The sequence below is a fragment of the Cebus imitator genome, unplaced genomic scaffold (genome assembly GCF_001604975.1).
Source record: "Cebus imitator isolate Cc_AM_T3 unplaced genomic scaffold, Cebus_imitator-1.0 Scaffold1, whole genome shotgun sequence".
NCBI classification, from domain to species: domain Eukaryota; kingdom Metazoa; phylum Chordata; class Mammalia; order Primates; family Cebidae; genus Cebus; species Cebus imitator.
In genome coordinates, this window is record NW_016107316.1 from 7208360 (window position 1) to 7223050 (window position 14691).

The following is a 14691-nucleotide window of genomic DNA, read 5'->3' on the forward strand; positions in this document are numbered from 1 at the left end:
CAACACTATACAAGCTTCTTGTCTTACCTATGAATATCATCTACATAACCATAATAATACAATAAAATTATGATATAAAAGGATATAATATATAACATAACAGGAGAACAAACTGAAGAGTCTTTGTGCATACACGTGGTAGAGTAGGTAAGAAAACTTTGAGGAGACATCCACCTTCCACAAAGGGAAGACAATAAACACTGTGTAAAATTGGAATCAAGAAGTACACTATAAGCTTTTCATTTAAATGTATGAAAAGAATCAAAGGAATCAATTAAAATAGCTAAAAGTGGTTACCTTTGGAAAGCAAGAAGTTGGGTAAAGGAGTCAGTTTTTAAAAGTAAACACTAGAAATTATATGCAAATATAACGTAAAAATAAAACGTAAATATAAAAAAAATTTTAAGGCAACTGACATCTTAGTTAAAAAAAAATACTCATTATGCATATAATAGACTAAGAATTAAGCAGATTATATAAAAATGTCAACAACAAACCTCCTACCAAAAGAAAAGAAACAAAACCAGCATTTCACAGATGAGCAAACATGAATGGTCAATCACATATAAAAAGCTACGCAGTTTCATTAGTAACTAGGGAAGTACAAATTAAAACCACAGTGACATGTTCTTCTACACCTACCAAATCAGCAAACATTTAAAAGTCTCACAACATCAAGAGTATTAATGAGAATGTGAAATGAGAGTAACTTTCATATGCTGCTGATGAGACTATAAACTGGTACAAATACTCTGAAAAACATTTGAGATTATCTAGTAAAGGCGAAGATGTACTAACCTGACAATCCAGCATTGCCACTCCTAGTTATATATCCTACAGAAACTTTTGGACATATGTGTCAGAGAAATACATGATTATTTTTACCACAGTACTATCTTTATAACAAAAAAATTAAGAACTAAATTTTCTTCTACAGGAGAATGAATAAATATGCGGCAAATCATTTGTAAAATGAAATGTCCCAAATAGTAGTTAAAAATGATAAAGCAAGAAAAGCACCAAAAAGCCAGTCATGAAGTGAGACTTGTATGTCTTCTGTGTGATTCCATTTCCATAAAGTCAAAACAGCAAAACTAAATATGAATGAGTGATAAAACGATAAAGAAAGCAAGAAAATTATATACACAAAGCTCAGGACAGCAGTCATCTTTAAACAGAGACAATGGAATCAGGGAAGAGCACAAGGAGGACTTCAGAGTGTGTGTGTGTGTGTGTGTGTGTGTGTGTGTGTGTGTACACGTCTGTGTTCTTTTGTAGTATAAAAAGTTCATAATAACAAAGTCCTGAACTAAACACAAACATATGACTAAACAGAATGCAAACTTGCATACATTTTCAATCAAAAAGACTTAAGTATACTGAGAGTCCAAGTTAAGGACTTGCCAATTAAACACAGAGTAAGTCTCAAAATTCAAAAGCTCAAGTTAGGTTTGTCTTACTCAAAATTTAATACTATACCCATTTATGAAACCAAATATTTAGCTTGGCTATCCTATAAAATGCATGTGACTTCTGTTATCAAATAACGAAATTAAAGGGGAGAAATCACTGGAAGTAGAAAAAGCCATAAAGTTTCCAGTAACTCTCAATGCAGATGGCAAATATACAGGGGAGTGTATTTGTATGTGAATGATGGGATACAGTTGTTGGAAGAAATGTGCAACATCAGTACAGCCCAAACTAGCAAGGAAAGAAAGAAGGGAAGAAGCATCTCCTAAGGCCCTTCTGTGTGAGGGCACCTAATATATAGTACTAGTTCTCCCACTAATTATCTAAGTTAGACATCATACTCATTTTAAAGACGAAAAAAATAAGGTCCAGAGGGTTAAAAGAGGAGAATAAATTCCTCATTGAATATTCCCAGTGCCCACCTGGCTCAGTGAGCCAGCTGGAACAGCAGGAATAATCAGATGACAACAATATTATAGATATTAAAGATAAGTAGGCACAAAAGGAGGAAATTAAGAAGTCAACATAAGAATCAAAATAGTTTCTTCTCCCTGAACCTGAACCAAGATTTCTATATCCACCTACTATTCCACTAAATATGAGAACAAATGGTTACTTACCTGTGACCAGGATGATAAATAGCTGTGTTGATTCCATGAGGATAATGACTACTGAAGCTGAAACAGTGACTTTCTTGGTAGCTCTGATTTGTTCCAACACTAAATTTAAGAAGGTAAGTAAGACGTAAATACCATTAAACCACAATGAATATCACTAAATACCCAAAAACATGTCTAGAATTTAAAAGACAGACAATATCAAATATTGCTGAGGATATAAAACAACCAGAACTCTGTTACAATGAGAAGGCAATTGATAAAACCGGTTGGTAAAAAGCATGGAAGTTTTTTATAAAAATAAACTGTATCTACCCTATGACCCAGCAATCCCACTTGAAGATATTGACCCAAGAGAAACGAAAATGTATATCCATAAAGACTTGTACAAGAATGGTTGTAACAGCATTATTTGCAATAGCCCAGAAGTGGAAACACGGTTCCATCAATAGAAGAATGGGTTTTTTAAATCATGAGCTATTCATACAATAAAATACTAATCATCAATAAAAAGGAATAAAATATTTTTACACTTTAAAAATATGAATATCAAAATATGATGACTGAAGGAAGACTTAGACACAAAAGTACATACTACAATTATTCCTAGATGTCCTTGGTGGACTGGATCCAGGATGCTCAGAGGATAACAGAATCTGCAAATGTTCAAGTCCTTGGTGTAAAACGGCATAGTATTTTCATCTAACCTACACACATCCTCCTGTATACTTCGAATCATCTCTAGATTCCTTATAATACCCAATACAATGTAAATGCTATGTAATGGTTGTTATACTATACTGCTCAGGCAATAATGACAAGAAAAAAAGTCTGTACATGTTCAATACAGATACAATTTTTGAATCTTCTCAATCCACAGTTGATCAAATCTACAAACAGAACCCACAGATACAGAGGGATGACTATATGTTATTCCATTAACATAAATTATTAGAATGGGCAAAACTAATCTGTGATTTAAAAAAAAAAAATCAACAATAGTTGTTCTGGGAGTGGGTACGGAAAGAGAATTATTGGGAAGGGGCATGAGGGAACTGTCTAGTATGATGGTAATGTTCCATATCTTGACAGAGGTTTGAATTGCACAAATGTATGCGTTTGTCATAACTCACTAGCTGGTATAATTAAGATGTATGCATTTCACTGCATGCAAATTTCACCTCAAAAGAAAGAAAACTATAAGCAAATATTAAACTCTAATCAATAATACGCATGCTAAAGCATTTGAGTACTGATCTCCAACTTACTATGAAATAATTAACAGCTGGATAGAGGGATGGACATATGATTAGAAATATGGTATAGCAAACATAGTAAAATCCTAATTGTAAAATCCAAGTGGAAGCAACGGGTGTTCACTACACCATTCGTTCAACTTCCCTATTATGTTGGCAATTTTTCATAATAGACAGAAGGAAAAAAAAAAAGAAATACCAAAATCTGACATTAAAACAGAAAAATAAACATTATTTCAAACATGGCTTCCCAAAGTACATTTTTACCTTACAAGGTAACTTCTAAGTTCTCCTCGGTAATTGATGACCAAGAGTTCTGCAGACCACTGCGCACTTGCTTTGTATTCTAAAAACATCAACCCAGCAATGGCGTAGCTTAGGTCACCTATAACACTAGAAGCCTACAGAAGAGGGAAAAATTAAGTTACTGAAAAAACACTAGATAACAGTTAACACATGCATAATTGGAGAATAACTGATACACTGGCTTCAGGCACACTTTATGTAAGATAACCTCAGAATTTCTCTGTATACTCAAAAATCATGCAAGTCAGACTGCCTGGATCTAGACACCCAAATCTAGGTCAGCCCTCTCAGACGCAAGCTGAAACCACAGCAGCCCCTTTGAAAATGTTCACCTACACAGTAAATTTCTATTCAGATTTTATGCCAATTGCAGAAAAAAATAAAGATAATGCCACCACTCAGACTCAAAAACCTCTAAGAGCTTGTTTAAAGATACAAGCTTCCAAATGTTAATTTCCACTGCCAGCAGCAGATTGTGCTAAGTCTCCAGTTTCCATCTGCCTAATCAGCAACCTAAAGAAAAGGACACATAAAATACTCAGTGTTAACCTTTCTCGATCAACAAAACACCAGGCCAAACTGTTAAAGATGTGAAGGCCTATACACCTTGGGAAGCACACAAAATAAAGTTCATCACCCTTGAAGGGGATTTGAATATGCCAACCCAAAATATGCCACTTTGGCACAAGGATTATTTTGTGCTGAAGGCAACTGAGAATCAACAGATGCAGGAAAAATTATCTGCCCCGCCCCTTAACTGCCTAAAAACAAGGCACAAATTTCTCTTTGTGAAAGTGCTCCTCAGTACCAGGAGGAGGAGACGGACTCAGCACTGGAAGTCAGAAGTCACAGCAAGATGAGTCTGAGTAAACAGACTTATTAAAATCCCTTTATTCCATTAGTAACTCCCATGCATTTCTTAGTCACTTTCCCACAATTTACCACCTCAAAAAGCCAAAATTCCCTTTCTTTTGTCTAATCACTTCTCACCAATTTATATTCCTTTATTAAAATGGTATATAAGGCTGGACAGGGTGGTTCGCATCTGTAATCCCAACACACTGAGAGGCCAAGGCGGAAGGACCACTTGAAGCCAGGAGTCCAAGACCAGCCTGGACAGCATTGCAAGATCCTGTCTCTACAAAAAATTTAAAAGATTAGCCAGGTGTGGCTGCACTATGATCATGGTGTGGCTGCACTACGATCTCCAGCCTGGGCAACAACAAGACTCTATAAAAAAATAAAACATGGTATATCAGCCTGAGTCTAACCACTTCTTTGAGTTTTCACATCTTTTCTGAGAAGCTCCCTATGCATGTAAAAATATAAATAAACACTGTACGACTTTTCTCCTGTTAATCTGTCTTTTGTCAGTTTAATTTGCAGGCCCCTAGCTGCTAAATTTAAGCAGACAGAGAAAAAGGTTTTCCTCCCAAACACCCTGAATGGTTCCTCATTTTCTAGAACCACATAATGAACACTTGATATATGGCTAGTCTGAATTGAGATATGTCATAAATACAAAAATACACATCACATTTCAAAGACTTAAAATCAAAGAAGGAGCACAAAATATCACATTAATAATGTTTTATATTGATTATATGTTGAAATTATAACATTTTGGATATATCAGATAAAATATGGTATTAAATAAATTTCACTTTTTTCTTATTTTAGTTTCTCATTGTAGTTATTACTGTTAAATAAACTTCACCTGTCATTATTGTATATGTGACCAAATATAATTTAATATTACATTTGAGCACATATACAGCTCACATTGTAATTCTTGTAGCCAGAAATAGTCTAGAAAATAATAATCCAGATTCCTTAGTTTGGCTAAGACTTCCATAATATAAGAACAACACACATTTGTAGTCTCTCCACTCATTATTTCTGAAAAAAAATAATTCTCTATATCATTGGTTTTCAACTCTAGCTTCTCATTAGAATCGGCTGAAAAGCTTATAAACAATATTAATACCAAGGCCCCACTCAGATCAAATAAATCAGAATCTCTGCGAGCCGCAGCCGGGCAATCTGGCAATTTTTTTTTTTTTTTTTTTTGCCTTATAAAGCTCCCCAGGTGATTCTAAGATAAAGCCAGAGTGAAAACCACTGTTCTAGCTGACCCTATAACTTGTTTAGTTGACAAAGGAAGATACAAACTAAAGAGCACTAGATTCCTAGAATAGACACTATTAACTGAATTGTCATACAAACGTCATTTTGTTTCCACTCAATCTTAGTTTTCTAGACAAAATGAGACCAATATCCGCCCAATCTACTCAAAGGGTTGTGAATATAAGATCATAATATACATCAAACGCATTAATAAAGTAGTACACAAATACAAATTACCACTACCACTTTTTTTTCTCCACTCTCCTTTTCCATTTCTATTTCCTGTAGGGTAACAAGTTCTAATTCCTCTTGAAGTTGTTCCTGTTGCAACAGCCCATTGACTTCTTTTTGCCACTGGAACTTTATAACAACTTTCTGTATCTATATTTAGTGTTTGCTTACTACCATGTGGTTTACATCTGGATAGTGTATTACAAAATACAAGGAATAAATATTGCATGTATATAGATCTCTAAGTAGATTCTGGGCATCTTACGTTCACAGCTTATTATTCTGATTTATATTTGTATTATTCCCCCCTCTTCACACTCTTTTACTCAAGTACCTATACATACATGACATTGAAAAAACTATGTTATCAATTTAAGCTATGTACATACCGGGGAAATGACAAAGAGTTCACTTCCCATGAGATCAAATACCCTCACAGTTCCTGTGCTTTCAGCATAGGCCAGCAAGGTACAATCATAACTCCATGCTACCCGTCTCCACTGGGGTTTCGGGTCTTTCGGAACTAAAACAAAAGACAAGAGGTGTTTTTAACAATATATTACAAAGACAGTCAACACTTTTAGTAACTGCAACTAAAGTAAGAATTCAACTATATTAATTACATCATCTCCTAAGGATCTCTAATAACGCTTCCCTCAATAAAAAAGAGCAGTTTCCAGAAACACACTTCAAGTTAAGAGTGGGAAACACAAACCACTGCAACTATGGTTTTATTTTAGAAGCAAAGTCTACTGATGCATGATCTGATGAATGCTGAGCATGCCCTGGTCCACTAAAGGCCCAGGAATAACACACTTCAAAACATTTATAATACTAAGAGAGATCTAAAGCATACAGAATGGGCAGACAATATTAATTATTCCAATCCAATGAGTTCAGTTCCTCTAAAAGCAAAAAATAAAAATTGCAACTTGATCTTTTAAATACATCAAATATAGATGCCAAGATACAAATTGGGACTATGCTAACATTGTATTGGAAACAGGGAGAAAATAGATATACATACATACATATATATACATATACATACATACATACATACATACATACATATAGAGAGAAGCAGGTAGATCAAGAACTCTTATGAGTCAATCACACAATTTCAAGATTTTGATAATCAACACCTTAATAATTCTAACAACTGAACAACTGAATTTTTTCTGCTCTAAATTTTCATTACAATAGAGAGAAAGGCTATCAGTTGCAAAAGAAGAAAAAGAGGATGTGAAACTCTAAGCTATGTTAGATTTCAGGTTTTTTATTGTTTTGTTTTGTTTCCTTCGGTTTCCTCTTACTGGAATCCCAGAACTGAAGAGTTAGGTAGATAGATTAGTGTTCTTCCTTTCCCAGCAAGAATTCAAAATGATTAGGGCCTCAATGTGACACCATGAGTCAGGAGTAGAACAAAACCCAGACAATCAGCACCCTGTCTTCCCATGCAGTGCAGGTTTCATTACAATACACCGCCTCTTCACCAGTGCCTTAGGATTGCCTCAAAAATGCTCCAGAAATGTATGGTCTTCTCTCTACGCCTCTGCTACTATCCCAGCTCAGGTCTTGCTTGGCCTACTAACCGGTCTTCCACCAACAGTCTCTTCTCTTCTATTCCTTCCTCTATACTATCAGATGATATATTTCTAAAATAACAAGATAAACAGATCACTAAAATCACTAAATGGTTCTCCATTTCCAACAGAATCAAGTCCAAACTCCTCAATATATATGTGAGATATGGCAAGGTTTCTCTTCTAACAGCCTGCTCAACCTTTTATTCTTTAATTCCCCGTACCCACTCCCTCTTTCTTCTCCTTTTCTTCTTTCTGACTTTACTACATGCCCAGGCATGCCACAGCACCAGTGGCATTATCAACACAAGCTCAGATTCCTTTACTTACTTGGGCAAAGACTAGCTCTCTAATTGGCCACAACAACACCTTCCTCCTCTCCCCTCTCTCCCATCACTTGTCCACCTTAATCTAAGAAAGTTTAAATGTTTAGCCAATCGGGTCTAGTTTAAATTGTGCAGTCTGACCCCAGCCAAAGGTGGCAGATCCATAAAAACTAAAAGCTTCTACTCTCCTTTGTTTTGCATGCTCTCGTGGCAACTAGCCATACAGGAGACACCTCCTGTGCAGGAATAAATTTACTTTGCTGAGAAATCCTTTGTCTAAGTGCTCATTTTTCCTTACAACTCCGAGCCTTATTTCTAACATATATTGAAAAGTCCTCCACAAAAGGCCCCACTGTGGCTTTCCAGTTTTGCCTTCTACCAATTCTTGTGTCATATACCTAACAACCCATTCATACCACAACAACCAGGCAAATGAGCAAATATGTGCCTTTTATACATACTGCTGCTCTACTAGACTGTTTACCTCCAATCTTACTTATCCTTCCAGGTCTAGTTGTTACCTCCTCCTCTCTTGACACACTCTTGAAAACTGGCTGCTCTGTGCCACCAAATATGCTGTACATACCTCTTTCATAGCATTTATAACATCATATTGTTGTTTACATAATTATTTGCCCCACAAGTCTCTGAGCTCCTTGAAATCAGAGACAATGTCTTATTCAACATTCCACTCCCAGGCCTAGAACACAAAGTGATTAACGTTTCACTAACGAGTGACATCTACGTCTCTCAAAAAAAAGTCTCTATTAACAGGGCAAGGTAATGGTAGAGTTTACCACCCGTCCAGGACTACCAATGAAATGTGAACTATATAACAGAAGTCATCTATCTACCTAAAAGGAATAATGGGTAGAGTTCAAACTTCCCTTTACTTCTGTAATATATATTTTGGGGAATATATGGGGATAGCACACCAGACATCAATGAGTTTCTTCATTTTGACTATTTATCAATAGGTTAAAAGTATACAAAAAAATCCCAAAGAGGTCATTCAGCATGGATAAGTCTAACGAATTTTATTAAAGCCTATCAAGATACTGCATACACTCCGAAAAGCCACTTTTGCAAGTGGGAATAATTTTTTTAAAAAATCACTTCCCTGTCTTTAGACTACTAAAATAAAAAATCAAACTTTGAAGCAGACATAGGTATAAAATGATAACAAAAGAATAAAAAACTGGCGTATGCACAGATGCTACATAAAAACCAGCAAGATGACAATTTTGCCCTGAAAAACATTTATGTGCTAAGGAAACACTGCAATCTGATAACAGATTTTTCCTCTTATTTCATTTTGATAAGATAAATAGATTCTATGCACTGCATTGCATCTGAATGGGATTTGTTTTTACTGTTACTTCTAGTCACAACGAGTAACTCCAGAAAACTCAGCATGTGTTTTGACCTAGATAAAAATATGTTTTCACTACAAGCTTTCACATAACAATGTGAAAATAAAGACTTTTTTCCAGTTGCCCATGTGTCTTGGGAAAGGAATAAACAGTACAGATTTTTACAAAGCAAGTGTCAATGAAGTTGTCTGAAAAGTATGCAGAAAAACACTGACGGTAAAAGTTAACCAGCAAATTGACAACCGACAGGTGCATGGTGAAAGAGTTTATAACCCACTCATATTTTCATCAGCTGTAGCTCCTTAAATCTGCCCAGTTGCCAAGCTGTTTCCCACCTCAGAGCTTTTGTGGATGCTATTTTCTCAGCCTGGAACATTCTTTTGCTCACACTCCACTGGCTTTTTTTTTTTTACATCTTTCAAGCTTCACTGTAAATAGCACTTCCTTAGAAGACATTCTGTGACCCGTAAGTAGCCTCTAAGCCCCATTATTTTTCACCAGCCCAATGATTTCATTTCCTTCATAGCTCTTACGTCAAATTATACATTTGCTTCTTGTATTAGTCCGTTTTCACACTGCTGATAAAGATATAACTGAGACTGGGCAATTTACAGACAAAAGAGGGTTAACTGGACTTACAGTTCCACGTGGCTGGGGAAGCCTCACAATCACAGTGGAAGGCAAGGAGAAGCAAGATCCACCTTGCATTGATGGCAGCAGGCAATGAGAGAATGAGGAAGATGCAAAAGCGAAAACCCCTGATAAAACCGTCAGATCTTGTGAGACTTATTCACTATCATGAGAACAATATGTGGGAAACTGCCCCCATGATTCAACTATCTCCTACCAGGTCCCTTCCACAACATGTGAAAGTTACGGGAGTACACTCCAAAATAAGATTTGGGTGAGGACACAGAGACAAACCATATCATTTGTCAGGCTTTTTATTGTCTGCCTTATTTGTGAATCTATAAATTCCAAAATGTCAGGCGCTGTGTCCATTTTGTTCATAATGTTTATGACCAGTGCCTAACACTCTGGTGGGACACAGCAAATACCCAAATGCTCAAGGAGAAGACTTCAGTCCAGTGCCCATTCACCCAAACTAGAATTGGAAACAAGCAAGGATTTAAAAATAAGAAAAACTGTGTTCTAGTCTCAGTGCTATCACAAGAGAGCTGGGTCTGACCCTGGGTATGGCCTCAGTTTCCTCATTTTCAAAGTGAATTCGGTGAACAATCTCTCACGTATGTACATTCTTTACATCCAAGTCAAGAGCCAGTGAGCAAGGGCAAACTAGTGGGAACAGAAAGACATTAGAGAAGCCAAATATGTAAATGTTTAACAGTGTCACTAGAAGAACACATGAGAAAACCCTTAACAATTCTACAATAAGAAAGGCCTAAATATGATAAGAAACTCTGAATTTATAAAGAAAAAAGTGACAAATGCTGGAGGGAGAGAAGGAAGGAGGGAAAGCGTAAACACGATAAGAAACTCTGGATTTATAAAGAAAAATGTGACAAATGGAGGGACAGAGGGAGGGAAAGAAGGAGGAAGCTCTCTAAAAAAAAGATACCATAACAAATTTAAAGCAATAGCCATAAACTTTTCAAATTTGAAAAAAACCTACGAAACTACTTATCTAGTATCTTAATGAACTTAAAGCTAGATAAACTCAAAAGCCATCAAGGCACAGGATAATTTACGTCTGACAACCAATAATAAAAAGAAAATTTTAAAGTAGACAGACAAAAGAAAGACACCTTCCATTTAAGAAAACAATAGCAATGATTCTCAATTTCTTGTCCAAAACAAAACAATGACATCTTTAAAGAGCTAAAAGGGTCAGGTGCGGGTGGCTCACGCCTGTAAGCCCAGAACTTTGGGAGGCTGAGGCAGGCGGATCACAACGGCAGAGTTTGAGACCAGCCTGTCCAATATGGTAAAACCCCATCTCTACCAAAAAATACAAAAAATGAGCCGGGCGTACTGGCGCGCACCTGTAGTCCGAGCTGCTCAAGTGGCTAAGGCAGGAGAATCACTTGGACCTGGGATACAGTGAGTTGAGATCGCGCCACTGTACTCCAGCCTGGGTGACAGAGTAAGACTCCCAAAAAAAAAAAAAAAAGAGCTGAAAGGAGATTAACCTAGATTTTTCTCAGATAAAACGTTTTATAAAAACAAACACAAACATTGAGAAGATTTGTTATCAACAGTCCTTGGCAGGGTACGGTGGCTCATGCCTGTAATTCAAGTACTTTGGGAGGCCAAGGTAGGAGGATTGCTTGAATCTAGGAGGTCAAGACCAGCCTGGGCAACATAGGGAGACCCATCTCTACAAAAAATTTTGAAAACTAGCAAAGCATGGGAGCCCAAGATACAAAGGTGTCAGTGAGCCTAGATTCCAGCCTGGATGACAATGATTAAAAAAAAAAAGTCCTGCCTTATAAGAAATGTCAAGTTCTTCAAGCCGGAAAAAAAGAAACACTATCAAATGCAAATTCAATTTTATGCATACACAAAAAAATGAAAGAAAGGGAAAAGTGAGGTAAATATAACATTGTCCTTGTCATACAATTTCTTAAAAAGTTACCTGACACAGCAAGGAGTGGTGGCTCATGCCTATAAACCCAGCACATTGGGAGGCTGAGGCGGCAGATCACTTGAGGCCAGGAGTTCATGATGCGCCTGACCAACAAGACAAAACCTCATCTCTATTAAAATACAAAAATTAGCTGGTTATGGTGGTATACACCTATAATCCCAGCTACCTGGGGGATTGGGGCATGAGATCTGCTTGAACCCAGGAGGTGGAGGGTGCAGTAAGCCGAGATTGTGCCCATGCACTCCAGCCTGAGTGACAGAGCAAGAGTCTCAAGCCAAAAAAAAAAAAACCTATATCCAATACCTGCACTATACCCAAGAGCCAAATTCTTTTAAATGTGAAATATTCATGAAGACAGAACATATGCTAGGCCATAAATCAAGCCTCAATTAACAAAAAAGGTTAAAATCATGTTCTCCGGCCACAACAGAATTAAATTAGATGTAATTAACAAAAAGATGCTTATATTAGAATAGACTTAAATGCTTAAATGTTTATTTACAAAAAAAGTTTAAAATTAGTGATCTAAATTTCCACCTTCCATCTAGAAAAATGAGAGCAAATTAAATCCCGTATGCAGAAGAAAGAAACTAATAAGGGCAAAAATCAAAGTAAGCAAAAAAAGAAATCCATAAAACTCATTTTTTTCTTTAAGAATATTTAACGCATAAAACTCTGGCCTGCCTGATTTAAGAGAAAAGAGAAAAATACCAAGTACAAATCTGAAAACTGATAGAGGGAACATCAGTACAGAGCCTACAGGCAATAGATGGGTAATAGGAAATATTATAAACATTAAGCCAATAAGTTCTACAATTTAGGAAAAAATTCCAAAAAAAAACGAAAATAAGAGGAAACTGAAATTTCAAAAAGCCTTATTGATCTATTTTAATTAAACTAAAAATTTTAAATTGATTAATTTAATTAAAAGCCTGCTTACAAGAAAACTCCCAGTTTCACTGGTGAATTCCATCAAACATTAAAGGAAGGAATAATTCAATTCTATACAAACTGTTTCAGAAAATTTAAAAAATGATGAAACACTTGCCAAATCATCTTTCAAAACTAGCACTACTCCAATACCAAACCAGAAAGACATTACAAAAGAGCAATCTAGATACCAATATCCTTCATGAACACAGATGCAATTATCTGCTACCTATGTTTCATACAATTATCTGCACAAATGCATGATGATTTTTTTTTTGCTGGTCGAATCAAATATACTATCAAGTTGCTTGCTGCTCAGAGATCAAGTTTATAGGCATTTCCTGGATTATCTGGATAGCTAGGAGACCTATGTCCTAACATCCAAGATACTATCCAGTAGAACAGACCAAAAAAGATACTCTGGAAAGTGCTTCTTAAACTTCAACCTAAAAATAACTCTTTTTTAACAACCTATCTTTAAGTGAAGAAATCAGATTACAAAACACTTTATTTTCATAGGATATATCTACAGTAACACGTAGTTACAGAAAAACATCTGAAACAATTGATAATAAAATGTAAATAGTATTTATCCCTTGGTGCTGAGCTTATTTTTCTTTTCTACTTTTTGCTCATTTTTATTTTCTAAAGTTTCTACTAGAATGTGTATTATTTTTTCAACAAGAAAAAATTACTTTAAATTTACAAAAAAGAAAAAATAGTCATCATATAATCTGAGGATCCTGAATCACAGTTCTGGAACAAAATGCTTCATTTCAAGTCTGGGTGTTTCAACCGGGTGTGGTGTCTCACACCTATAATTCTAGCACTCTGGGAGGCCAAGGCAGGTGGATCACTTGAAGTCAGGAGTTTGAGACCAGCCTGACCAACACAGTGAAATCCTGACTCTACTAAAAATACAAAGTTAGCCAGGCATGGTGGCAGGCGCCTATAATCCCAACTACTGGGGAGGCTAAGGTAGAATAATCACTTGAACCCAGAAGGTGAAGGGTGCAGCCTGGGTGACAGAGCCAGACTCCATCTCTAAACAAAACAAAACAAAACAAAACAAAACAAAACCAAAAAAGTCCAGGTGTTTCAAATAGTCTATCCTTCCCAACCTTTTTCATGTTAACACATACAGAGAAAATCATATTTGTATGGCATCTAACAGTAAATTCATGAGGCTGCTGGAAGCCAGAGGCAACCAGCAGAAGCTCAGGCTGTCAGAGTGCCCAGCCAGCCACTGGAGGGCTGATGGGACCTCACCACACCTGTCATAGGCAAGTTGCCGCTTACAATTAGGAAACTCGTATTTATGGTATCTCAAAATCAAAAATATGAAAAAAACTGTTGATTAACAACATAGTACAACTCTTTTTAAAAACTCTAATTTCATGTGCTATTTTTAGGTCATTATTCAAGTAGAAAGAGAAAACTGAATCACAGAGCCAAAACAAGTTACAATCCACATTTAAAACACTCAAATGGCAGGTATTTTATAAAACAATAATTGGAAAATATCAGAGTAGAACCAAATAGCTCCTATTTCAGTTGGTAGACTCTGCAATATGTAGTTTCAAAAACGCATTAACAATAATCTGGCTCCTTTTCTCCAGGCACACACATGAAATATCATTTGGCATACGGGAATTATTCCCATAAAGATGAGTCAGATAACAAGCAAATGATCACTACCTCACATTATACGAAATGGAAAGAAGCCATTAATGCAGAATTAAGGTCATAAATTCACACATTCAGAAGCCAACAAAATAAAACATTAGCTCTCAAAGTATTAGTGTCTTATCCTTGCTGCCACATTAACTGTACAAGCTAAAAACTCTGACAAATATTATAA

General features: G+C 36.0%; 1 protein-coding gene across 2 annotated transcripts in view; it reads right to left on the reverse strand.

Moving 5' to 3' along the window:
- The window catches only part of NBAS (NBAS subunit of NRZ tethering complex), a 381587-nt gene that overhangs the window by 353061 nt on the left and 13835 nt on the right, over positions 1-14691 (reverse strand). For both annotated transcript variants that reach the window (XM_017526040.2, XM_017526057.2), the window contains 3 exons: positions 6397-6530; positions 3611-3744; positions 2091-2189 (listed from right to left, as the gene is read on the reverse strand). In XM_017526040.2, the coding sequence (XP_017381529.1) occupies positions 2091-2189; positions 3611-3744; positions 6397-6530 (367 nt within the window). The remainder of the gene's footprint in view (positions 1-2090; positions 2190-3610; positions 3745-6396; positions 6531-14691) is intronic.